This window comes from Leucoraja erinacea, chromosome 1 (genome assembly GCF_028641065.1).
Source record: "Leucoraja erinacea ecotype New England chromosome 1, Leri_hhj_1, whole genome shotgun sequence".
NCBI classification, from domain to species: domain Eukaryota; kingdom Metazoa; phylum Chordata; class Chondrichthyes; order Rajiformes; family Rajidae; genus Leucoraja; species Leucoraja erinaceus.
Window position 1 is genome coordinate 99,671,048 of NC_073377.1, and position 27,095 is coordinate 99,698,142.

Below are 27,095 nucleotides of genomic sequence, written 5' to 3' on the forward strand. Positions count from 1 at the left end.
GGAGCCCTACTACTGCATCTATTTTCTATGTTTCTATGTTTAGACACCTTTATGTGGCCCTTCAGCCTCCTTCACTCCAGGGAAAACAATCTCAGCCTATCCAATCTTCCCTTATAACTGAAGCTCTCCTATATAGGCAGCATTCACACAGTACTCCGTGCGGCCCAACCAACGATATGGACAACTGTGACATTACCTTCATTGTCAAATGACTGTGTCCTGTAGAATTTCTGTAGAAGGCATGGAATGCTAATTGATTGGGAGAATGTAAGCACCAGGTTGGTTTGGCACACCATTAGATGCCATTTGTAATGTTTCTAATGGGCCTGTCCCACTTAGGCGACTCTTTCGGCGACTGCCAGGGGCTAGTGTTAATGGAATTCACCTACGACAACCTAAGACAACCTACAACAGCAAACTTTGTCGCCACTGTCACCGAAATGTTGAAAATTTTGCGGCAGCCGCCTGTGGTCGCCCAAAGTGGGACAGCCCCATAATTGTTTATCTTCGCTGGATCTTTGAAGAGGCCCTGATTGAATATTCACTTTGCTGTAGAGAACTGTCACTAAATACAACTGGTGCAGGAACTTTTCGAAGTTCTGCACCATCATGTGACAGGCCATCATCTGCAGGTGTCTCTATACATTGCAATTTGCACTGACAGGTTGGCTGCAGGGATATGCAGGCACTTGTGTTTAATGGCTAGAAATGAGGAAACCTGCAGCAAATGTTCAAGCAACATATTACCTCTTTAGCAATCAAGACGTTTTCCCCAGTGTCCTCAACGTGGTAATTAAAGTCATGAATATTGTAAACGCAAATATCCCCAATTCTCATAATGTTGCAAATGCTAATGCCCTCAGTTCTCCTGAAGAAATGAGGGCTGATTAATATCTTGTACATGAAGAGGTGTAGCGTCTGCCCTGCAGTAAAGGCTATGAAGTGTGTTGTGGAATTAAAGCTTTTCTGTCTGTAAAATTATCTGCTATAAACTGTATTTGCAGTGTTTACAATGGCTCACTAAGCTTGCTTTCCCGGCAGATCAGTCATCAAAATCTCTACTGTATCCTCTTTAGCCACCTCAGGACTTATTTTTGTTCAACACTTTTTGGAATCTCTGAATGCATAGGAACAAAGGAGGTTACAAAAAGAGGTGAACACTGCCCATTTCATTAGTTACTGACCTCCCCACCATCGAATGGATGTAAAAGAGGTGCTGTCTCCAAAAGGTGACCATTAACGACCCACACCACTTTGACCACACTTTCATTTTACTCCTGCCATCGAAAGGAATGTACAGGAACCTGAAAACTGTAACATCCAGGTTCAGGATCAGCTTCTTCCCAACAACCATAAGGCTATTGAACACTACTAACTCGAACTAAACTCCGAATTACGAACTGCTTGGGTTTCATTCGGGACTTTGGGGTTTGTTTTGTTTTTGCACTGTATTGGGTTTTTTATTTATCAAACTATTTTTTTGATTGCTTATTATATTATCCATTGAACACGGTGTTTATAATCCAATTGTGGCACAGCTGCAAGTAAGAATGTAATTGTTCTTCTCCATGACAGTAAAACATTCGCCTCTCTCTCGTGATTCTAGCCACAGGTGAGGTCCCAGAGTGTTTAAGATGGGACAAGCTAGGAAATTCTATGCCAGTGAACTTTACATCAGAGGTAGGGAAATTACTGAGGAAGATTCTTAGGGATATGATTAACTCTGGAAAAGCATGGGTTTATTAGGCATAGTCAAAATGGCTGTGCACGGAAAGGTCATGTCTTACAACTTGAATTAGGTTTTTGAGGAGGTGGTAAACCTGACTGATGAGGGTAGGGCCGTGGATGTGGACACTACATGGAAAAGTAAAATACTTGGCAAGGTCCCTCATGGCATACTGATCCAGAAGATTCGGACACATGGGATCCATGGAGACTTGGTAGATTGGATACAAAATTTGCTTGCCTATTTTACTTCGGAGTCACGTGAGTGACTACGTGAAGAACCCACCCAGTGCGCAGGCGCGGCATTACGTCAGCAGCGCAACAGCGGCAGCAGCTGGAGCCAGGCTCTCCAGCGGCAGGATAAAGACAAGACCTCAGGTAAGTGAGTCTTTTGTATTACAGAGAGTCGCTAACGGAGGAAAGCTATGGCTACCCGCAAGCGACCAACAAAGAGGACTGCCTGCCCAACTCCACCCGAGGAGGGGTCAATATCTGGGCGGCAGCCAGCAGCGGCTGAGGAGCTGTTTGAACGCTCCCGCACACCCGACGCCGAGCCGCTCCCTGTGCCGCCGATTGCGACGCCCCGCACAGGGAGAAAATCAACCCGAAAAACAGACCGGCCGGTGGCCTCCGACTCGTCGGAGGAACGGGAACACTCTCCACCGGCGAAACGGGGAGACAGCCGCTTAAGCTGCATAAGGCAGCTGCTCGAGCAGATGCTCGAGGAGGAGATGCAGGCAAGGCATCTCCAAGGAGGACGGGCTTTGGCCTCCTCCAAACCATCACCACACCCTTCTGTTCCCTCCTTGTTTGAGGTCAGTAAGGGAGGCCAGGACTGGGCTGGCCTATCACAAGGGCAGGCGGACGACAGCGCAAGCATGCCAGGCGAGCTGGAGGAAGAAGAGCTACTGGGTGTAGTCAGCAGGTATGCGGCGCCCCCGAGGACCGGAATGATGCTAGCGCCAAGAATGGCGGCCAGTATCAACAGGCTTTCTAATAAGCCATTGCAAGAGAAAATCTTACAAGAGGCCCTCGACACTTACACAGCGCCGGAAAACTGTGAAGCGCTCCGAGTAAAGACCGTAAACGGCCAGATATGGAGCCAGCTGGGGCAGCATATCAGGACACAAGAGCTGAAGATGCAGCGTATCCTGAAGCTCCACACCGCAGCCATTACCGCCTTTGCTCGGTCCACGGGGAACGAGGAGCTCTCTACACCTCAGCAGGACGTGCTGGCCCTAATGTGTAACACGCAGTATGAGCTCAACAATTTAAGGCATGAAAACATCAGGCCTGCCCTCAACCCCAAATACGCGGGCCTTTGCAAAGCTCCGGCGCCAGAAAAGGAAGCGCTACTATTCGGGGCCGACTTGGCGAAAAGGCTCAAGGAGCTGGAAGAGGCGGCCAAGCCTGTAGGCCTCATGAGGGCAGGGCCAGGACCGAGCGGGGTGAAGACACCCAGTTGGCAGCACGCCTCGGCATCCACCAGCAGGTACCGAGCTGGTGAAAGCCTGGTGACCGCTTCCCACTACCCCCAGAGCTCTTTTTTAGAGCGGGGCCCAGAGCGGAGCCGTGGGAAGATACGCCGCCCCACCACAGCACCAACAAGGACACCCTCGGGCCAAACCCATCGCAAACGCTCCCAGAAATGAACATGGAGGTAGGTGGGTCTGGTTCCTGTCAACATACTTACAGACAAAGGGTGTTGTATTAACAGGAGGGTGTTTAAGGTTCTTCAAACATGTTTGGTGCTCCTTTACTAACAACAAGTTCATACTCAACAGTACCAGTGGATACAAAATTGAATTTAAACCAGGCATAGAACCGCCGGTTCAGCACATACCCCAAAGGGTATTCCTTCCCACACAATTAGAGAAGGTAGAAGGACAAGCTGAACTAGATAGGCTCGTGTCCAACGGCGTCATTGAGAGGGCCAGACACGAGCCATTGGAATTTGTATCGAATATATTCATCAAAACCAAAAAAGATGGTGGATGTTGCATTATTATTGATTTGACATCACTAAATCAGTCTGTTGAGTATCAACATTTCAAAATGGAGACATTTGTTACTGCCAGACAACTGATCTCCAAGGGATACTTCATGGCAAGCATAGATATTAAGGATGCTTACTATTTAGTACCCATTCATAAGGATCATTTCGGATATCTGAAATTTATCTGGATGGGGCAACTATGGCAGTATAGAGCATTACCCAATGGGTTAACGACAGCTCCCAGATTATTTACAAAAGTTCTTAAAGTGGCCATGAAAAAATTAAGAGAACAAAAACATTTAGTCATGGCCTATCTGGATGATGTTCTCATATTGGGGAGAACAAGGGAACTAGCTGTCGCAGGAGTCTTAGCTACTAAACAACTCCTTGAAACATTGGGATTTGTTCTACACCCAGATAAATCAATATTGAAGCCAACAACTAACATGGACTATCTAGGCTTCACTATCGACACTATCCGTATGACTGTCACTCTGCCAAGAGACAAAAAGGCTGCATTAGCAGAAGCCTGTAACAACTTAATCGCAAAAACACAACCAAAGATCCGGCATGTAGCCAGAGTCATTGGTAGTATAGTAGCAGCATTTCCAGCTGCACAATATGGTCCCTTGCATTATCAGAATTTACAAAGAGCAAGGACTCATGCACTACGTCTAAGTAGGGGGCATTATGACCGACCTATGGACTTACCCGCTGAAGCCAAAACAGAACTTCAGTGGTGGGTGGATAACATTTGGCACAGTTACAGTCCTATCGCCGTCACCAATCCTAACATAGCCATTACAACGGATGCCAGTGCTTTAGGCTGGGGAGCTACTAACTCTATATCCAGCACAGGTGGCAGATGGACTAATTCAGAGGCATCGCTACTACAATCACTTGGCATAAATTATTTGGAGATGCTAGCCGCCTTTTATGGGCTAAAAGCATATGCATCCGATATGAGGCACGTGCATGTCAGGTTAATGATTGATAACACGACGGCGGTGTCTTACATCCGGCACATGGGTGGCATAAAATCAGTATCATGCGACAAATTGACTACTATAATCTGGCAATGGTGTGTCGAGAGACATATTTGGCTATCAGCTGCCTATTTACCAGGCAAGCTAAACACAGTGGCGGACACCAGGTCACGAAAATTCAATGACAACATCGAATGGATGTTAGACCCAAAAATATTTGCTAGAATTGTTAAGCAATATGGTACGCCAGATATAGATTTGTTTGCGTCTAGATTAAATCACCAGCTACCCATGTATGTGGCTTGGGAACCAGACCCAGAGGCAGCAGCGGTAGATGCCTTCACGCTGGATTGGGGAAATTTCTTCTTCTATGCTTTCCCTCCCTTCTGCCTCATCAGCCGGGTACTCCAGAAAATACAAGCAGACTCGGCTTCAGGTATTCTGGTCGTACCCGACTGGCCTACCCAACCATGGTTCCCAGTTTTCCACGACATGGTGGTAGAATCACCTATGGTTTTTCACAGCCACCCACAACTATTGACTCATCCGGTATCCGGCATAAGCCATCCATGCCATCAAAAATTGAAACTCCTGGTTTGTAGGTTCTGAACAGGCCTTACCAGGGATTGGGGTTATCGGAACGAACAATCACCACCATGTCGGCGTCCCTGCGAGTCTCTACCAAGAAACAGTACTTGACCTACATCAAGAAATGGGAGCAGTACTGCTTGGATGCAGGGACATCATACAAGACAGCCTCGATCACGGACGTGCTGGAATTCCTGGCCCACTTGCACCATGACCAAAAGATGAGCTACAGTGCCATCAATGCAGCACGGAGCGCCCTGTCCGCTTACCTTATGCCTACAGGACATCACAGCATTGGATCCCACCCTCTGGTTATAAAACTCCTCAAAGGGATTTATAATACTAAACCCCCTACACCCAGATACACCCATGTATGGGATGTAAGTGTAGTTTTGTCACACCTTAGAGGTTGGCCTCCGGTGGGATCCTTGAGTCTGGAGCAGTCCACTATCAAGACCCTCATGCTCATGGCGCTCGTCTCTGCACAAAGGGTTCAGTCGCTGCATCAACTAAGACTGGACAACATGGTAACCACCCCAGATTCCATTACATTTACCATGCGGGGGTTGGTAAAACAAAGAGGCCAGGTATGCCCAACTCTCCGTTAATCTTCCGGGCCTATCCTCCAGAACCTAGGCTGTGTGTAGTGACCCATCTATACAACTACGTAGACACAACCCAAACGCTTAGAGGGAGTGAAAAAGCCTTATGGGTCAGCCACAAAAAGCCTTTTGGACGGGTTACCAGCCAGACAATATCTAGGTGGTTGAAACAGGTCTTAAAAGCCGCGGGGATTAACACGGATGTTTTTAAATCCCATTCTACCAGGGCAGCGTCCACGTCAGCGGCGGAACGGATGCAGGTTCCCATAGACCACATCCTTAGTACAGCGGGATGGTCAAGGGAATCAACGTTCCGAAAATTCTACCACAAACCGCTGATGGAGAAGGACTTGTTTGCGGACAAAATTTTAGAATCTGCAAACTTATAATTTAAAGCCCAGGGGAGCTATTTTTTGTTATTGTTAAATAAACAATTTTGTTTCAAAAAACTAACAAATTCGTTGGTCTTTAGATACGACTTCCTCCCTCGATGAACTTTCGGCAGTGAGTGATATAGCTGTTACACGGTTTGAAATCACAGACCTTTGAAGTCTTCACGTAGTCACTCACGTGACTCCGAAGTAAAATAGTGAGATTAAACGAGTACTTACCAGTACGAAGTTTGATCTGTATTTTATGAGGAGTTACGATGAGGGATTACGTGCCCTCCGCTCCCACCCTCGTTGTATAGATCAAACTCGAGCTGATGTCTCATTAATCTTTACTATCTTTACTTCAATATTGTGTCTACCTGTGATTCCACACCGCTGCTTGGAAGTATGCCGCGCCTGCGCACTGGGTGGGTTCTTCACGTAATCCCTCATCGTAACTCCTCATAAAATACAGATCAAACTTCGTACTGGTAAGTACTCGTTTAATCTCACTATTAAATTGGGTACTGGTGAAGGGGGTTATTTAAAAGGGGAGGGGGGGGGGGGGGTGGAGGTTCTGCGAAAAGTTGTCTTCAGTAGGGATCATTGCTGAGATCATTGTTGTTTGTGAAATATATATAAATGATTGGTTTATTGAATTTTAACATTGTGTTTTTTTTGTTTTTTTTTACCTGCTTTTAACTATTTATACTGTTCCATCAGGGACTGGATTGTTTTTAGTGTTATTATGTGTGAAGTGTTTAAATTTCATGTGCGATGCTCCGCTATTCACTGGGAAACGTCTTTTCATTTTGCACTGTAACAACTGTTGCTTGCACGATGACAATAAAGGTTGATTGATTGATGATTTGGATGAGAATGCAGGTGGCCTGATTAGTAGGTTTATATTTTGCATGAATATTGAGTGACTTGTTGATGGTGAGGAAGGTTGTCAAAGAATGCACCAGGATATAGATCAGATTGTCTGGGTATACCATCAGATCCAGGGTCTTTCCGAGGGTTCACCCACCTGAAGATCTTCTGGCGTCGGCCTCTGTGACTGTAATACCATCAGGGCGAATGGGGGCTTGGGAAGGCACATCAGTGTTCTCCCTATCAAAGCATACGTAGAACTCATTGAGCTTGTCAGGGAGTGATGCTTCGCTGTCGTTTAAGCTGCCTCCTGATTTCGCCTTGTAAGGGGTGATGGCATTCAAGCCCTGCCACAGTTGCCGAACATCCGTCCCATGCTCCAGCTTTGAGCGGAAGTCCCATTTGGCCTTTTTGATGGCCTTGTCAAGGTCGTACATGTAACAGATATAACATTGGAAAGATATTCTGAGTATCTTTGTCCAACCTTCATCGCTGGAGCAACTTCACATTGCAGGTCATTTCCAAAATAGTATGGCAAATGCATTGGTTTTCCTTTATCCGTCCAATGGTAAATTTGTCAAGCACGATTTTTCATAAAACCATGTTGACTTTGCTTGATTGTCTTACGATTTCTGAAGTATCTTTCTATTATATCATTAAAAATGGATTCCAGCCTATTGTCAAAAACAATTGAAATGGTAATATGCTAATAGTTTCCTGCTTTCTGCATCCCTCATTTCTTGAGTACAGGTGCACAACCTTTTATCCGGAGTTCCGGAAAACGAAAAACTCCGAAAACCGGCCATTTTTCCCCAGGATGTCGTCTGCACACCAAAGCTCGCGTTTGGCGCCAAACTTGACCCGAAATGACCCACGGTCAACCCAGGTCTGTACTACTGTCGCGGCTGCCTCCTCCCCGGAGACCGGGGAGACACTTAAACATCTGTAAATCATTGCTTAAATGATAGTCAGTTAGTTTGGAGGGCTTTTATGTGAAGGGGTAAACTTTAATTCTTAGACCTCTACCTGGTCAGAGAGGCGGGGAGCGGTCAATGCCTTACGGGGTCGCCGTGCAATAAGCTCCGCAGCGCTGTGGCCGCCAACTCCCAGCTGGGGCTGCGGGCGTCCGGCCGCGGGCGGCGCCGGTTGTAGCTCCGTCGCCGGCAACTCTACCCCTGGCTGCGCGGCGATCCAAATCCAGCGCGGCCCGCGGCCGGACGCCCGCAGCCCCAGCTCCGCAAATGTTGGGAGTCGGCGGCGTCGCAGCGCTGGGATACCAGCGGGGAGCAGGCAATGCCTTACCGGGTCGCCGTGCGGTAAGCTCCGGAGCACTGTGGCCGCCGACTCCCAACATTCGCGGAGCTGGGACTGTGGGCGTCCGGCCGTGGGCGACGCTGGATTTGGAGCGCCGCGCAGCCAGGGGTAGTAGGGGACTAAGAATTAAAGTTTCCCCCTTCACACCCCACCACCACCACCACCACCACATAAAATCCCTCCAAACTAACTGACTAACATTTATGCAATGATTTACAATGATTCCCCTGTCTCCGGGGAGGAGGCAGCCGCTCCAGACTTTTCAAGCCGCCCGCGCTACATATCTAAATTACGCTAAAAATCTTCCATTCGGAAATCCGAAAATGTCCGAAATCCGACAAGTGTCTGGTCCCAAGGCTTTCGGATAAAAGGTTGTGCACCTGTACTGAGTTTACATCTTGTAAAATCAAGCATTTCTTGCATTTCTCCATAGTGATTACTTTCTTAGCTGAAGAACATAACTAATGGCAACTCTGCATGGCCTTGATGGACCTCTGTACCATTCTGGCATGCACGACCTTCCTACTGGGACATATGTCAAGTTGAGCTCTTCATCTCCCTCACTCTATAATGCAGACCTTCATCTCCTTTTTGCTTCTGCAGCCTCTCTCTCCTCCGTGCAACCATATTGTGTGTTGCGCCTATTTTACATTTCATATTCCTCATGACATAAGCATCTGGCTACAATGCCAAGTGTAACCTCAATGACTCACATCTTCACTGAATCTTGCATTGCAATGCGATAGCAACATCATTGAATTTAGTTCTATCCCTTTGTGAAGCACTCGTCACATTTTAGTTCTTTCTACTTGGTAAAAAACACTACAAATGTTGTTGCACATTTGTTGTTTGACAATCGCGTCATTTTTTATGACATCTTAATTTGGCATTAAATGCGATGCTGTTTGAGCAACAAAATAAAATAAATACTTCTTGGCAAATAAAGCTGAAATTGGGTTTAATTCCATTATTTTAGGAGCATAAAATAACGGTGAAAAAGATTACTTTTACCTTCTAGAATCTTGTGCCGTAAAGATTTGACCTAGTATTGGGTTTACCACAAGTTATGTGCTTGACAATGGGCACAGCCAATTTCTAGGTGCTTTTGAGAATCTGGAGGTCTCCTACATTGCATTTCTGTCTCATGAATCTGTAATTTTAGGCCTGTGGATGTAAGGTCTCTACAGAGATTTCAACTGTGTTTGGAGATAGCAATCTATTTCTACCAGAAACAAACAGTACATTGTGTCGTTCACTTCAAGCGACCGACAAAACTTCAAATAATATCAAGAAATATGCATCAATAAAATATGCTAGCAAAATATTAGCTTCAATAAGATTATAGCCATATTCCGGAAATATATGAATTAGAGCAAAGACTTTCAACAAAAGACAGAATACCTTTGTATGTGAGTTGGAACAGATACAAAGTTGATCTGAGAAGTGATAGAAATGTAGTCTTCATGCAGCTTGTGTGTACATGAAGGCTGAACTTGATGTATGCTGAGCAAAAAGCCTTTATCCCAATCATTCCATGCTAGTCCCAAGTTATTGCCTAAAAACAATCAGTGATTGAACCTTGATGGAAAAACCTTGTTAATCTTGTGTGGGATGCTGATCTGTATTACACCATTGACCTGGCGATGGGACTGGCACACTTTTGTTCATTGAATCAGCTGCCTTGTTGTATATTGTTGATGTGTCTAAAGGCAAATGATGCGTTAAAACAGTAACCATGAAGCATCAAGCAGTATTGTGGGAAAGTTTCCTAGGCAGGGGTTCTTGCTTTAATTATTTATTCTATCCATAAAGATTTTGACGGACAGACATGTATCAATTTCAACAGTAACATGCATCACAGTCTGCAAACATGAACAAAAAAAACCCTGCCATATAGACAAAATCTACTGACGTAAAACCTATGTTGCAGCATTCACAACAAGAGTCATATTTTGGTCATTAGGCTGTGCAGTACAAATCTTTGCTGTCAGTATGAATTGGGAATTCACACATGTAGGTTAATGGGTCCAGTAAGACTTTCCATCCATTAATTGATTCCTCTGATAGAATAACACCAGCTTTAAATGGGAGACCATGTGACAGAGAAAGGAAATATACTCATGTATCGCATTAATTGTTACCCAACAAGCAACTAAGGAGACTTGTTCCAGTAGCAACTAGGAGAAAGGAAAACATTAATGATTTCATTATATAATAACATATACTGCATATATTTAACCCCAAGGTCAAGTTTAGCATAATGGTAAAGAAGAAACCTGCTTTAAACTGCACCACATCAAAATACTGGAATTAATTCTCAGAAAAAACCTTTAGAGAATTCCAGAATAGAATATATTCCGGAACTTGTATTGCTTAACTACAAATGTTTTTGACATATATGATCAGGTTTCCCACAGAATAAAAGATTATTTCTGTCTCAAATCTCACATTAAGAAAATGTTACAAGAGATGGGCTAATCTAGAAATAGTTGGTTTCTTCTCAAATTTGTTATCTTTTTAATATGCAGGTTACTATCTTAGCATTGATGTTCTTTTATTTCTCATATCCAGCTGAATGATGCCATGACCCAGTTCTCTACCGCTAATACCCTCTTATTGTTTGAACTGGATTTTTGTATCTTATGTAATTTTATTGAGGTAAACTTCAAAAAATACGTGTGTGAATGAGTTCAATATGAATCATTAAGCAATTTAATTTTACCACAAGTAAACATACAATTTAACATTCAGACTTGGTCTCAGGTCAATCAGTACAACCTGACCATACAAAATGATTTAAAAAAAAGCTAATGTATTATGTACCACTGGCTATCCTAGATGGGTTACCTTGACTTAAATATAACAACTCACAAGCTACTTGCTGGTATATTATAATGAGCCTGGGGAAAAATCGCCCTGGCAGGTTTCTCTTTAATAATATTTGTCACTGGTCTAGATTTATTAGGAAAGGTGCGTGACCCAATGTTCTCAGTACCCATAATGCCAATTCACTAGATTTATTCTGTTTCCTTGCCACTTCTGGTAAACTCAAAATGCTGGTCTGATGCAACCTTTATCTGCAGAAAAAAGCTTTTGAAAACGCTCATCATAGGTTAACCTACTAATTCCTTGGATCATTCTTATAATCCTCCAATGGACCCTCTTCAGAGCCAGCACATCTTTCATCAGCTATGGTGCCCAAAATTGCTCACAATATTCCAAATGCAGCCTTAACAGTGCCTTATAGAACCTCAGCATTACATCCCTGTTTTTATATACAAGCCCTCTTGAAATAAATGCTAGCATTTCCCTAAAGCTTTAGGACATCTTGGATGTCTTGGTATGGAACACCTCATCTTGGGCGCAGATGTGTTGTAGATGGAGGAATTAGGAGTAGGAGATAGTCTTTGCAGGAGGCTGGGTGGGAAGTCTAGATAGCTATGGGAGTTAGTAGGTTGGTAATAGACATCAGTCGATAGTCTATCTCCTGTGATGGAGACGGCGAGATCAAGAAAGGGGAGGGAATTTGTCGGAGATGAATTTGAGTGCAGCGTGGAAATTGGTAGTAAAGTTAATGAAGTCCATGAATTCTGCATAGATGCACCAGGTAGCCCCTATGCAGTCAACAGTGTAGAGGAGATAGAATTGTTTCGCCGAACACCTCCGCTCGGTCCGCATTAACCAACCTGACCTCCCGGTGGCCCAGCACTTCAACTCCCCCTCCCATTCCATATCCGACCCCTCTGTCCTGGGCATCCTCCACAGCCAGAGTGGGCACACCGGAAATTGGAGGAACAGCACCTCATATTCCGCTTGGGGATTCTGCATCCTGGTGGCATGAACATTGAATTCTCACAATTCTGTTAGCACTTGCTGTCTCCTCCCCTTCCTACCTCTCCCTCAGCCCTCGGGCTCCCCTTCCTTCTTTTTCCTTTCTTCTCCCCGTCTCCCCCCACCCCCAATCTGTCTGAAGAAGGGTTTAGGCCCGAAATGTTGCCTATTTCCTTCGCTCCATAGATGCTGCTGCACCCGCTGAGTTTCTCCAGCATTTTTGTATACCCTAGAGGAGATAGAATTCAGGGATAGGGCCAGTGTACGCCTGGAACTGGGATTGTTCAACATACTCTCCAAACAGGCAGGCATAGCTGCGGCCCATGCGGGGGCCCATGCAAGTGCCCATGGCTACACCTTGGATTTGGAGGAAGTGGGAGGAATCAAAGAAAAAGTTGTTGATAGTGAGGACCAGCTGCCAGTGGAGGAGAGTGTTATTAGATGGAAATTGTCTGGTTCTGTGGTCGAGGAAGAAATCAAGGGCTTTAAGGCCTTCCTGATGGGAGCTGGAGGAGTGGGTTGATGGAACGTCCATAGTAAATATGAGGGAACGGGGGTGTGGAAAACAGAAGTAATTAAACAGACAAAGGGCATGTGAGGTGTCTTGGACTTAAGTCGGGAGGGATTGGACCAAGGGGGATAGAATGGAGTCGAGGTGTTTCAGTGGGGCAAGAGCAGACAGAAACAATGTGTCTGCCAGGACAGTTGTGTTTATGGAAGTAGGCGGGGCTGGGGAACAATAAGGTTGAAGGGCAGACAGCAGGAATGCTAAAATTGGAGATAGTCTGCAAGATAGCCTGGTGCTCATCTGTGGGGCCATGGTCAAGGGTGAGTAGGACGTCACTCGTCTTGTCTGTGGTGTCTTCATATCCCTGGCAGGAGAATAGCAGACAAGTGTCAGCCTCCACTCCAGACAGTACAGCACCAGCTCGCAGACCTGGAATGGCCTATTGCTCACTGGCAAGACAGCAGCCCCCAGAAACCCAGGCGTCACCCTCAGTTCCACACGGGACAGCAGCACCCCGTCTCCACAATGCCCCCCTCTTCCGCCTGACAGGCAAATGCACGTTGTAGACACGTGGAACTGTAGACGCTAGACCCTTGAGCAAACCACAAGTGTTGGAGTAACTCAGCGGGCCAGGCAGCATCTGTGGAGGTAATCGAGGAACGACGTTAAGATCCGGGATCTTTCTTCAGATGCACCTTGTATCCCAGGTGTCACAGTGTGGTCCTTGTGCTCAGCCTCAGGACCCTTCGCCACCAATTCAACCCACAGAGATGGCCATTGTCTGAATTGCGGAGCTGTGATATAACATGGTAAAGCTTTAATAAAGAATGAGGCGCGATGGACCGACCACAAAGGTATTAGCCCTTTGCAACTTTTGCATTGCCTGGGTATGAAATGGCATTAAACCTGCCCGTGTTCTAGTTTAATTTAAGACCGGCAATCATTACATGAACTGCAGGAGGCGGCTCATTCTGTCGGGTCGATACGAGCGGTTGGATGGATGTGTCCCGGGTTACGTGGCATCCTGTAGCAGCTGGCCGCTGTGACCGGGTCCTGTGGAGACTTCTACTAACCGCAGGCACTCTGTCTGCTAACGTTATCTCCGTGCACGTTTATGACGGGGCGTTCCAGTTTCGAAAAGTGTTGAACTCTGAGCCTTGGTCCGTTCAAGCGCTCCCAGCAGTGAAACAGGAGCAGACAGTCCGACCCAGTGCGGCCGCACTTGGCTCTTCCTTCTGCACTGATTTCGGGGCAAAGAACACACCGGGTAAGCAATATTTATCAACCCAGCTGGGGAACAAAAAACAACTTAAAAAATATATATATAAACGACATTACCATGGGAACTTATTCAGGTTTAAAACATTATTGGATTGGCACAATGCAGTAAAAACTAAACTGAACAGGGTGAGATATTGGATCATTTTTTATCCTCCGGAAAAAATAACTATTCGACATGGGGTAGGAATGGATAAGTTTGCACAAGGGACTTTGGGACAAATGATACACGAATACCACTTAACAGGGAAACGGGATAAGACCATCCTAGAGCATATCTATAGAAATACGGGTATGCCGGTTGAAAATATCAGCCGAGTAATGCGTTAACTGCACAGTTTCTATTGTCTGGTATGTATTCCTCTGCACTGTTAAAATAATTGTTGAATAGATTTGAGTTTTCGCCAAGTGCGTAAACAAATGACACACTGCTTTCTGATACGAACATTTGTTTATCCTTCGTATATCACTTTAATCAATACTTCATCTTGTATGGAGAATTGTTTTTACTTGTGTCGTCAACCCGGATTGCAGCTGAACATGTTGCTGACCAGCATTACTTGGCCAAACTCCTGTTAAGTCTTTAGCTAAACCATTGTCAATCCCTCAGGAAAACTCCTGCAAGCCCAGTGTCCCTTCCCTGTATATGGGACTTTTCAGTAAATATGCTTCCAATGAGCGTTTGGATGTTCTGTTAAATATTTTATTTGAATATTTTTTGATCAGCTTGTACAGTATCTAGATCAAACACTTTGCTTTATTTGTCATGTTGGCAACATTTGTCATCCTGAAATTCCACATTATTCAGAAGCGTTGTGTCTGAACTGCTGTAAATATCTGAGGGTAGGATTCGGAGGAACAGAATCAGAATCACACTTTATTCACCAAGTATGTTTTGCAACATACGAGGAATTTCATTGGCCAGGTCAGTCATACAAATAAAAGTAACAGATCACTTCAAAAAACATAAACATCCACCACAGTGACTCCTAAACATTCCTCACTGTGATGGAAGACAAAAAAAAATTCAAGTCCTTCCCCTTAGTTCTTCCTCAGTCGTGGGCCTCGAGTTCCCGTTGACGGGATGATTGGATTGGATTCAATTTGTTGTCATTAGCTCATAAGAGACAACAAAATGGATTTTCCTTACAGTCAAGTAACATTAAACTAAATAATAAATAAAACATATTTAAAAAAAAAAGCACAAACACAGAAGTCCACGACACAACATAACCCTACAGTGGCACCAAAGTTGAGGAAGGTACCATAGTCCAGCCAGCCTCCCCGCCGATCTTCCCAGATGTTCACCCGTGGTTGTGGCCTCCCGAGCACCCGCAGTCGCCACCACGGGCGGCCCGATGCTCAGGCCCTCACGCCGGGATGATGGTACACCGACGCCGAACCTCGACGGAGAACATCCTCAGCGGCCCGGACCTCCAGATCAGCCACCTCCCACCGGAGTCCGCGGCTCCCGAAGTCCACAGGCCGAGCCGGGCGGAGTCGCAGGGATCCGCGATGTTGGTCAGCGCCGCCCGTGTTCGGAGCTCCGCGAACCACAGCTCCGTGATGTCGGTGCAGCAGGCCCAGCACCCGGGGCTCCAAACAGCGATCCCTGGTGAGGCATCGCCCGCCCCGCGATGCATCCAACACTGCACCACTGCTGCTGCTGTAGCTCTGGTAGGTCCCGGCAGGAAAGGACGCGCTAATCCAGTAGGTAGGCCGCTGGGGATGGGGGGATGGGCGAGGACGTGACTCGAATAGTGGCATCCTCTCCAGGAAGCAACTGAAGGATGGTATTCCCCCTTACCCGTACCCTCTTCCCCCACATAAAGACATAAAAAACCCCACAGAAAACGCTCTTCAACATAACAAAAAAATCCAAAAGGATACCAGACTGAAGGCGGAGGCAGCTAGCAAGAGCGCCACCAGATGTCCAATCTTAACTCCCGTAGCCGGCGGCGTTCGGGCCCTCCGTGTCGAGGCGATCTGCTCCTGCATCGGGGGGGATGTCAGCTCCCCCGCGCTGGACGATCGAACCTCGTCTAGGGTCTGGTGAACCTTCCGCGATGTTGGAGCTCCCGGCTCGGCCTCACCTGAGACTGTGAGCCCTTGACGTTGATTTCGAGGTGGTCGCAGTGGGAGCGATTCCAGGCAAGGGATCAGCTCCGATGTTAAGTCCGCATCCCGCGATAGAGCTCAAAGTCAGTCCGAGGAGGCTTCCAGCTCCATCGATGGTAGGCTGCAGAGCCCGGAAAATGTGATTCGAAAATTGATCACCTCTCCGGGAAGGTATGAACTTGAAAAAATGTTTACCCCCAATCCCCCCCCCCCCTCCCCTCCCCTCCCACACATAAAACAAAATGAAGAACATTAAAACAAAACTTTTAACAAACTAAAAAATAATAAAAAGAGTGAAAAGACGAACAGATTGCCGGCTGGTTTATACCGAAGATAGACAAAAACTAATGGAGTAACACAGCAGGACAGGCAGTATCGCTGGGGAGAAGGAATGGGTGTGTTACTCCACGAGTGTTTTATTTTCTTTAAAAATCTGGTTTCGTAAAATCTTTCAGTTTTGATTTAAAAATATAGTGTGCAATCGAAGAAAGAAAAATAATATCCAGTTATTGGTAAAATCAGTTCCGATTCTTCTCACTGACTCTGTTGATTCAAGCTAAGATCACATTTCCAAAAGGTCAGTATTCGTCTGATCACTTTGAGGAGCCTCCATAGAAAGGATGTGACATTGTCCCATGATTTAGGTGGAATCTGAATTGGGTTTCAAGTTGCCAGCAAGTAGTGAACAGGAGTAAGAGTCTGCCCTATATTCATTGCTATCAATCAATTTGATGAAAATAATAGAAGCACAATCAGTGTTGTTCAGAATTAAATCAGAACAAGGATTAAAGTCGGAATATGACAGATCAATTGGTTTAGGACCAGCATGCATTTTATTCTCTGGCCCATTAGAAGAGATGGAAATTGGCTGTAAGTGCCTGTGACCAAAGACACTTAACTGATTTTAAGAGAGAGGATAATGATTATCCATCATGTAACCGAAAACTAATTGACTTTGTTTCTTTCTCTCTTTCCCAGTTCTGATGAAACTCTGCAATCCAAAACATTAACAAAGTTTCTCTTTCTGCAGACGAAACATGTAGGAAGGAACTGCAGATGCTGGTTGGAACCGAAGATAGACACAAAAAGCTGGAGTAATTCAGCGGGTCAGACAGCATCTCTGGTGAAAATGAATGGGTGGCGTTTCGGGTTGAGACCCTGCTTCAGAAGTTTTGGGTCTCGACCCGAAACATCACCTATTCCTTTTCCTTTCCTTTTCTGTCTATCTTCTCTTTCTGCTGTTGCTTTCTAGAAAATAAAACATAATACAACACAGAAACAGGCGCTCAGGAACACAATATCGGTGCCGAACATCATTCCAAAATAAACTAATCTTATCATCTGCACGTGATCCATATTCCTAATTTCTCACTGTCTGACCTATCCATTCCAACCTGCTAACATGCTAAATATTTCCAATATATTCTGTTTTGATTTCTGAATTTTATGCTTTGATTTCATATTTCCAATATCTGGATTTTTTAAATTTTAATTTACTGTCGATTTCAATGTTACCTCTCGTCCAGGAATGCCAGACTGGAAAATTTTCTCTTGTGCTCTCCATCAGGATTTCATAAGTTCATAAATGATAGGATCAGAATTAGGTGATTCAGCCCATCATGTAGGTATGTTACAAAACCTACCTGAATCGTGGCTGAGCATCTGCCCTACCCCGTGTCCGCGATTTTTGGCGCTGTTTAGAGGGGGCGGGTTTAAAACGCGATTTTTACTAGGCTGTTCCAATCGAAAATGTTCAGCCTAGTAAATCATTAACGGAAAATCGCTGAAAGACCCCGTCGCAAAAGGTAATATTAGTTTTTATGGCCTTGTATAATATTTATAGTAGTTTAAAAATCACTCTCTCACTCCGCAACCTCTCGCAGCCCCAGGGTTTTATAAAGCAAACAATTAAAGGTATGTACCTTATTTTTACATTAAATGGGGCTTGTATATAACCCTGTATATAAAGTTTTCTATAGCGAGCAGTTCATTTTGGGCTCTTTATATCCCGCAGTATTTTTCTGGGCACTTGAGGGCACAAATCCAGCGCAATGTGAACGTTCTAAACCAGCGCGTTCACAGGAACCCACTAGAAAGCCGATTTAAATTGACTTTAATTTACAGCAAATGAACACTAAATTCCTTCCATTTGGCCTATAAATTGATGTAAATGAGATTTAAAAATCATGTTTTATTGTGAATTATTTGTGAATATTATTTGGACACTTGGGCTATTAAAAAATATTAATCATTTATTAAGAAATGGATAGATGTTTAGAGCTAGTAATTGAAGTTTGAAATTAGCTACAATTGGGTAACTAACTAATTATATGCTTTAATTTCAGGTCATCCAAGTAAGATAATTTTATATTTGTTTCAGAATGCTTCAATCTATGATAACTGAAAATTTAATTCAGTTCTCTTAATTTTTAAGAAAGTTATGGGCTTTTGACTGTCCACGATCACAGCGTTTTTTGTTATGTCCATAGAAAATCAATAGGGAACAAGATGCTAATTTCCGAGTATGAAAATGGCCATAAACTTTAATTACTTGAGATATGAAAGTGAATTAGGTGTCAAATTAAATTTATTGTTATGCTTTATCTGATGGGATAAATTGCAGACTTGATTTTTTAAATCTCAAATTTTTGTAACATTGCTACATCATGTCTGCTCTGCCGTTCAATCATGGCTGATCTATCTTTCCCTCTCAACCCCATTCTCTGCCTTCTCCCCATAATCCCTGACACCCGTACTAATCAAGAATCTATCAATCTCTGCCTTAAAAATATCCACTGACGGCCTCCACAGCCTTCTGTGATCCACATCTGTGATTCACAGATCCACTATGACTAAATTCTTCCTCATCTTCATAAAGGTATATCCTTTCATTCTGATGCTATGGCCTAGACTCTCCCAATAGTGGAAATATCAGTTTCAACGAGTTACCCCCTCATCCTTCTCAACTTCACGAGTACAGGCCAAGTGCCATCAAACGCTCATTTCTGTGTAGAAGACATAAAGTGCTGGAATAATTCAGTGAGTCAGGCAGCATCTCTCGTGAACAGTTCTCCAGAGATGCTGCCTGACCCACTGATTTACTCCAGCATTATGTATCTCCTTTTGTAAACCGGCATCTACAGTTCTGTATTTATAGTATTTATGTGTTAGTACTTTTTCACTTATTGTTTTGATAAGGGGTTGACGAAGACAACCCCTCACCCATGGCAACCCTGCCCTCAACTCATCAGAGATACAAGAACGCAAAAAAACACAAGTTATTGTGTTACGAGGAGGAGCATGAGTAGATTTTTCGGGACCTTGAAGGCTGCTGCACTATTCAATATAATCGCGGTTGAACTATGCTGGCCTTGACTGATGTTCTGTGCCATTTTTTCATGCGTCTTTATTCCTTGAACTTTCAAATATTTATTCACCTTCAGTTTAAAAACTTCTCATAATCCAGCTTCCATAACCTGCTGTGGAAAAGAGTTCTCGAGATTCACCACCCTCTGCAGGAAGAAATTTATAATGATCTGCTCCTTGTTATATACTCTTGTTTGACTCTCCTTCCAGTAAAAATATCCCCAAATCTACCATGTCAAACCCCCTTAAGTACTGCTATGTTTGATTAAGGTCACCCTTAATTCCAAAGTAAACAAGCCCAAACTATTTTGTCCTTCTTGGCAGGACAACACTCTCACCCCGGGAATCAGTTTAATGAATGCCCTTTGTACTGCCTCCAATGTTACTATAACTTACAATCTATCTATATCACTAAAAGTCTGATCTTGACCACTTCCTGTTGTTCTGTGTATTGATTTTAGAAAAATCGCTGCCACTTACGGCTGTGATTTTTGGCCATCCTACTCAGAGTCCGCCTCCGCTGCACAGGACAAGAGGATTTTTCCCATCGATTAAAAATAAAAGAGTTATTAATGTTTAAAAGATGTTGAGATTCTCTCTCCTGAACGTCATGCCCCTTCCGGAGGGACTATAAAATCTGGAAGAGTTGAGTGTCTCAGTCAGTCTCTGCAAGATGGGGGAGTGAGAGGGTCACGTCTCTCAGTCTGAGCTGTGAATAACACTGAACACATGTCTACTAAACTGTGAGTGGTTTTACTGACCTATCAGTGCCCTTAATGTGGTTTGAAAATATAGCTTTGGTTTGGAAATGCTAAAGCTGTGTTGCCTTTGGTTTGGAAATGCTAAAGCTGTGTTGCCTTTGGTTTGGAAATGCTAAAGCTGTGTTGCCTAATTAAAGTTGCCTTACCTAATTAAAGTTGCCTTGCCTAATTAAAGTTGCTTTGCCTAATTAAAGTTGCCTTGCCTAAATAAAGTTGCCTTGCCTAAATAAAGTTGCCTTGCCTAAATAAATTTGCCGCCCAATTAAAGTTGCCTTGCCTAATTAAAGTTGACTTGCCTTCTATCTATATTACTAAATCTCTGATCTTGACCGCTTTTGGCCGACTGTGCTGCGAATTCCGAGAGAACGCCGCCACCTATGGCCGTCATTTTTGGCCACCTCGCTCAGAGCCCCCCTCTGCCGTATGAGTGCGGAGGATTTTTTCCGTTGATGAAAAATGAGAGAGATATTAATGTTTTTACATCATTCCCCATTCTCTCTGCTGCCCCCGCTGGCGGCAGGGAGAGGGACTATAAAACCAGGAAGTGTCATGCTTCACTTAGTCTCTGCCAGACCCAGGAAGCGAAAGGGTCACGGCTCTCTGAGCTGCGAATAACAATGAAGGCACGCTAACTCCACCGCCCAATTGTTTGCCTCGCCTTTTTTTAACAAGTTTGTGTTCACAAAATGAATTTTGGTTGTCGGGTGTCTGCAGCCCAATTGTTTGCCTTGGCTTGGCTTTTAAAATCGTTGCAACGGTGGGATGCCTGCCCAAGTATCCATACGGCCTACAATGTCTATACTAGCCCTCTGGAAACCAGTACCTTCAGCCCGCAACACCCATACTAGCGCAAAGACGGCCCCGCCCCCCCCTCTGGCGAGCAGTATTGGAATTGATGGAGAGGTGGAATATTGCATTGGTGACCAGCCCTCCCGTGTGATGCTGGGACCCAACGGGTCCCACTTAGTCTAGTATATTACTAAAAGTCTGATCATGACCGCTTTTGGCTCGCTGTGGTGCGATTTCCGAGAGAACGCCGCCACCTATGGCCATCATTTTTGGCCACCTCGCTCAGAGCCCCCCTCCGCCTTCCAGGGCCGGAGGATTTTTCCCATCGATGAAAAGTCAGAGAGATATTAATGTTTAAAAACAATTCCCCATTCTCTCTGCTGCCCCTGCTGGCAGCAGGGGGAAGGGACTATAAAACCCGCAAGTGTAGTCCCTCACTCAGTCTCTGCCAGACCCAGGAAGCGAGAGGGTCACGGCTCTCTGAGCTGCGAATAACACTGAACGCACGTCTACTCCATGGTGTCCCCTTGATGCAGCTGTAAGGTGGCTGCTGCCCAATTGTTTGCCTCGCCTTTTTAACAAGTTTGTGTTCACAAAATTAATTTTGGTTGTCGGGTGGCTACAGCCAAATTGTTTGCCCTGGCTTGGCTTTTAAAAACGTTGCAACAGGTGGCTGCCAGCCCAAGAATGCATTTTTACCCACAATGTCTATACTGGCCCTCTGGAAACCAGTACCTTCGGCCCGCAACACCCATACTAGCACAACAGAAAGCCCCCCCCACCCTCCCCCCGGCGAGCAATATTGTAATTGGTGGAGAGGTGTAATATTGCGTTGGTGACCAGCGCTCCCGTGTGATGCTGAGACCCAACGGGTCCCACTTAGTCTAGTATATAATTAAAAGTCTAATCTTGACCACTTCCTGTTTGTGCTTTATATTGATTTTAGCAAAAACGCTACCACATACGGCTGTGATTTTTGGCCATCTTACTCAGTCCCCCTCCGCTCATCAAGTGCCAAGGATTTTTCCCATCAATGAAAAATAAAAGAGTTATTAGTGTTTAAAAATGTTGAGATTCTCTCTCCTGTCAATCATGCCATGAAGGCCATGCCCCTTCTGATGGGAGGGGAGAGGGACTGTAAAACCCAGAAATGTGGGCGTGGCTCAGTCTCTGTTAGATGGAGGAGGGAGAGGTCACGACTCGCTGTCTTTAGTGGCCTTGCACCCTGCTTGAAGTGGTAAGAAACTGCATTTGTATTTGGTGGCCTTGCACCCTGCTTGAAATGGAATTTCAAAGAATAGTCAGTCAACTGCCACCCTCCAGCCGTGAGTGATTGAGCTGCCAGCAGAACAGGCTTGAGTGACTGAGCCGCCAGCCCAAGAATCCATTTGGCCCACAATGTCCATACTAGCTCTCTGGAAACCAATCCCTTCAGCGTACAACACCCATACTCCGAAAGCCCTCCCCCCACTGGCCACCAATATTAGAATTGGTGGAGAAGTGGAACATTGCGTCGGGGACCAGCCCTCTCTTGTCAGCCCACAACGGCTCCCACTTAATCTAGTATATATATTTATGTTTATCCTTTATTCCTATATATTACCAATGCTATACTTTGTTACTATATCTTTTATTTTGGGTAAGGGGCCGAAAACTGTTCTTGTAAGGCCTCACCAACACCGTGTACAATTGCAGCAAAACCTCACAATTTTAAAGCCCTGACCCACGGTACAAATTCATTCCAAGAGCTCTCCCGAGTTAAAAAAAAATCAAACTCGAAGTAAGCACGGAGAATGAACACGGAGAATAGCAGGTACGTCGGAGCTCGGGGACGTCACTTAGCGGCTGGTAGCACTAACAGCAGGTACTCGGGGAGACTCACTAATGGCAGGTAAGCACGGGAAGACTCGTGAAGATTTTTCAACATGTTGAAAAATGTCCACGAGAGCGATGAGTGGTCATTACTGTAAATCTCCGTGTTCGAATCAGGGCAAACTCGGGAGAGCTCTTGGAATGAACTCATACCATGTGACAGGTCTATTAAGCTACAATCCTTTTGAAACAAAGGCCAAAGTGCTCTTTGTCCCCTGGTTCAGACGGAGAACACTGCCAGATGTGAGCGGGGAAATGAGGCCCGTTGTTCGTGTTGTCTGGATCCCAATGCATAGCGCTTCGTGTTTCAAAGTTGGTTAATGTTATTGATTTGTAATTAGCCTTATTTGTAATTAGTTGACAAAACCTGTTTTATCAGGATGTTGCACTGGCCCAGCTCCCGCTGCCAGACGGGGTCACTGTAGGTCGTTTGGATGTGCCAGTCGATCTCCTCCTTGGAGCACTATGATATCCTTGAAAAGTCTATGATGTGGAATTACAATAAAATATAATCGACAAGGTTCCGCATGGTAGGCAAATCTGGAAGGTTAGATTACATGAGCTTCAAGGGAAGATAGCTGAATGGAGAGAAAATTAGCTTCATGGCAGGAAGCAAAGGTTGGTTCTTGGACTGGAGGCCTGTGACTAGTGGTGTGCCGCAGGGTTCGTGCTGGGCCCATTGCTGTTTGTCATCTATATCAATGATTTGGATGAGAACGCACATGGTATGGTTAGAAAGTTTGCAGATGATGCAAAAGTGGGCGTTACTGCAGATAGTGAAATGTCAAAATTGTAGATACAGGTGGGCTGAGGAATGGTTGATGGAATTTAATACGGAGAAAGTGAGGTGTTGCATTTTCAGAGCATTAACATGAGCAGAACCTACATGCTGTGGGAGCAGAGGGAGCAAGGAGTTTAGGTACATAGTCTGTTGAAAGTGGCATCACAGGTAGATAGGATGGTCGAAAAGGCTGTTTTCACATTGGCCTTCATCAGTCAGAGCATTGAATATAGAAGTTGGGAGGTCGTGTTGCAGTTGCACTATCACAATCAATCACAATTACAATAATGCTTTATTAGCCAAGTATGTTCTGCAACATATGAGGAATTTCATTTGCCAAGTCAGTCATTCAAATAAAAAGCAACGAAACACAAAAAATACATTTTAACATAAACATCCACCACAGTGACTCCTCCACATTCTTCACTGTGAAGAAAGGCGAAAAAAAGGTTCAAATCTCTTCCCTTCTTTCCTCTCCCGCCATCGGGGGCCTCGAGCCCTCCGTTGACGGGATGATCTTGACTTGTTTTGGCCCTCCGCATCAAGGTGATCAGCTCCAGCATTGGGGGGGATGACAGCTCCCCCGCGCCGGGTGATCGAACCCCGCGTCGGAACTCCCAATGTAAAGTCCGCAGGCCACGGTTGGAATGATCCCAGGCAAGGGATCGACTCCGATGTTAAGTCCACGCCCTGCGGTGCGGTCCAAAATCAGTGGCCTCCAGCTCCATCGATGGTAGGCCACAGAGTGGGCGGGAAAACAATCGCATTTCCGGCATGGTAAAAAAACTGAAAAAGAGTTTTCCCCGCCCCATCCTCCCACCCTGTAGGCAGAGGTTGAGTAGGCTAGGAATCTATTCCTTAGATTTAATAGAAACCTGAGAGGCTATTTTCTCACACAAAGGGTGGTGGGTTATGGAACAAGCTGCCGGATGAGGTTGTTGAGGCTGGTACTATCACAACGATTAAAAAACATTTAGACAGGTAGATGAATAGGACAGATTTAGAGGGATATGGGCCAAACACAGGTGTGGGACTAATGTAGATGGGACATATTGGCCAGTGTGGACAAGTTGGGCCAAAGGACCTGTTTCCATGGGTTAAGAGTCTATGACTCTATAAGTCCTTTGGCATTGTACAGAATTTTTTTTTAGAGCAGATACTTGTGCTTAAAATATAGAGAATCAGTATATATTACGTAGATACAAATTAGTTTATGTCCCTGGTGGAAATAATGATGTGTTAATGGCACATGCATTAAGTTATTGCCAATTGACATGACCACTGTCAAGGGCAAAACAATAACATCGATATGAGTCAGTTCCAATTGTCCGCCCAACTATTGGTTCGGACACTGACATTGTAATGATTCAGAGCTCATGACTTTTTTGTTTGCTTGTGCATGTGTTTGCAGATCTGAAACAAGATGGGAAATGGTTTAGTGAAACCCAAGCAACTGAAGGAGCAGGAAAACAACATCCTTTCGAGCAACGCAATGCTTCAGGGAGACTCTGGGACGGGTGCAAATCTAAAAGCCGCAGGAGAAATTCTCCAGGACAGATTATTGGAACTGGAACTGGAGAACAAAAACAAAGATGACCAGCTGCACAGGCAGGAGAGCAAGATACAAGAACTGCAAGAGCAGCTCATTAGGCAGACCCATACCATCGCTGAAATCACAGAAGATTTACAAGCCAAATGCATCCAAGTGAACAAACTGCAGGATGTCGTTAAAACTCAGTGTGGAGTCCTTTTTCAGTCATCACCATCACCACTTAGATCTGCGAATAGATTTATGAATCAGTGCACCAGCGTGCTAAAGGACATTGCCAACCAAAGGAGAGGAGCTAAGGAGGGAGTGTCAGCAGAACCTACCACCAGGACCTATGACTCCAGTAAACTGCCTATGTTCTCGTTGGAAGGAGCCAGGATTCAAAAAGATTCAGGGTAATGACATACCTTTTATTGTTAGTTTACCTGTTTGTTTTAATGTGACGAATGCATATTGCTGGCTTATTTAATTACTTTCATCTTCCAACGTATGTTTTAACTGATAATTGACGAAGAATCAATGGCAGAGAATGATTAGAGGTTTTTGAATCCCGCGTTGCAGATCAGATGTAAGTTCCAGCGTTTTTTTCATTTCTTTTTTACCTTATTATTGCTATAGTTATAACATCAACATTAGCCCAAGTCCTCTTCATAATATGTGTAGGAATGAACAGCAGATGGTGGCTTACATCGAAGATAGACACAAAATACTGGTGTAAAGGAATAGGTAACATTTCGAGTCGAGACCCTTCTTCAGACTGAGAGTGACTCAGTCTGAAGAAGGGTCTCGACCCCAAACGTAACAGAAATGACCCGAAACACAAAGATGGGTGGCAGTGTGAACTGTGAGGAGGATGCTATGAAAATGCAGGGTGACTTGGACAGGCTGGGGGAGTGGGCAGAAGCATGGCAGATGACGTTTAATGCGGATAAATGTGAGGTTATCCACTTTGGTAGCAAAAACAGGAAGGCAGATTACTATCTAAATGGCGTCAAGTTAAAAAATGGGGAAGCACAACGGGATCTGGGGGTCTTTGTACATCAGTCTATGATAGACTTACAGTCTATCAGTAAGCATGCAGGTACAGCAGGCAGTGAATAAAGCAAATTACATGTTGGCCGTTATAACAAGGGGAATCGAATATAGGAGCAAAGAGGTCCATCTGCAGTTGTACAGAGCCCTAGTGAGACCATACCTGTAGTATTGTGTGCAGGTTTGGTCCCCTAATTTGAGGAAGGAAATTCTTGCTATTGAGGGAGTGCAGCGTAGGTTTACAAGGTTAATTCCCGGGATGGCGAGTCTGTCATATGCTGAGAGAATGGAGCAGCTGGGTTTGTACACTCTGGAGTTTAGAAAGATGAGAGGGAATCTCATTGAAACATAGAAACATAGAAAATAGGTGCAGGTGTAGGCCATTCGGCCCTTCGAGCCTGCACCGCCATTCAATATGATCATGGCTGATCATCCAACTCAGTATCCCATCCCTGCCTTCTCTCCATACCCCCTGATCCCTTTAGCCACAAGGGCCACATCTAACTCCCTCTTAAATATAGCCAATGAACTGGCCGCAACTACCTTCTGTGGCAGAGAATTCCACAGATTCACCACTCTGTGTAAAAAATGATTTTCTCATCTCGGTCCAAAAAGACCTCCCTCTTATCCTTAAACTGTGACCCCTAGTTCTGGACTTCCCCAACATCGGGAATAATCTTCCTGCATCTAGCCTGTCCAACCCCTTAAGAATTTTGTAAGTTTCTATAAGATCCCCCCTCAATCTTTTAAATTCT

General features: G+C 44.8%; 1 protein-coding gene across 1 annotated transcript in view; it reads left to right on the forward strand.

Moving 5' to 3' along the window:
- The first annotated feature begins 24,953 nt into the window (after positions 1-24,953).
- The window catches only part of prkg2 (protein kinase cGMP-dependent 2), a 97,854-nt gene continuing 95,712 nt past the window's right edge, over positions 24,954-27,095 (forward strand). Inside the window, exon 1 of the mRNA XM_055630417.1 lies at positions 24,954-25,703. Coding sequence (XP_055486392.1) covers positions 25,183-25,703 — 521 coding nt within the window. The 5' untranslated portion in view covers positions 24,954-25,182. The remainder of the gene's footprint in view (positions 25,704-27,095) is intronic.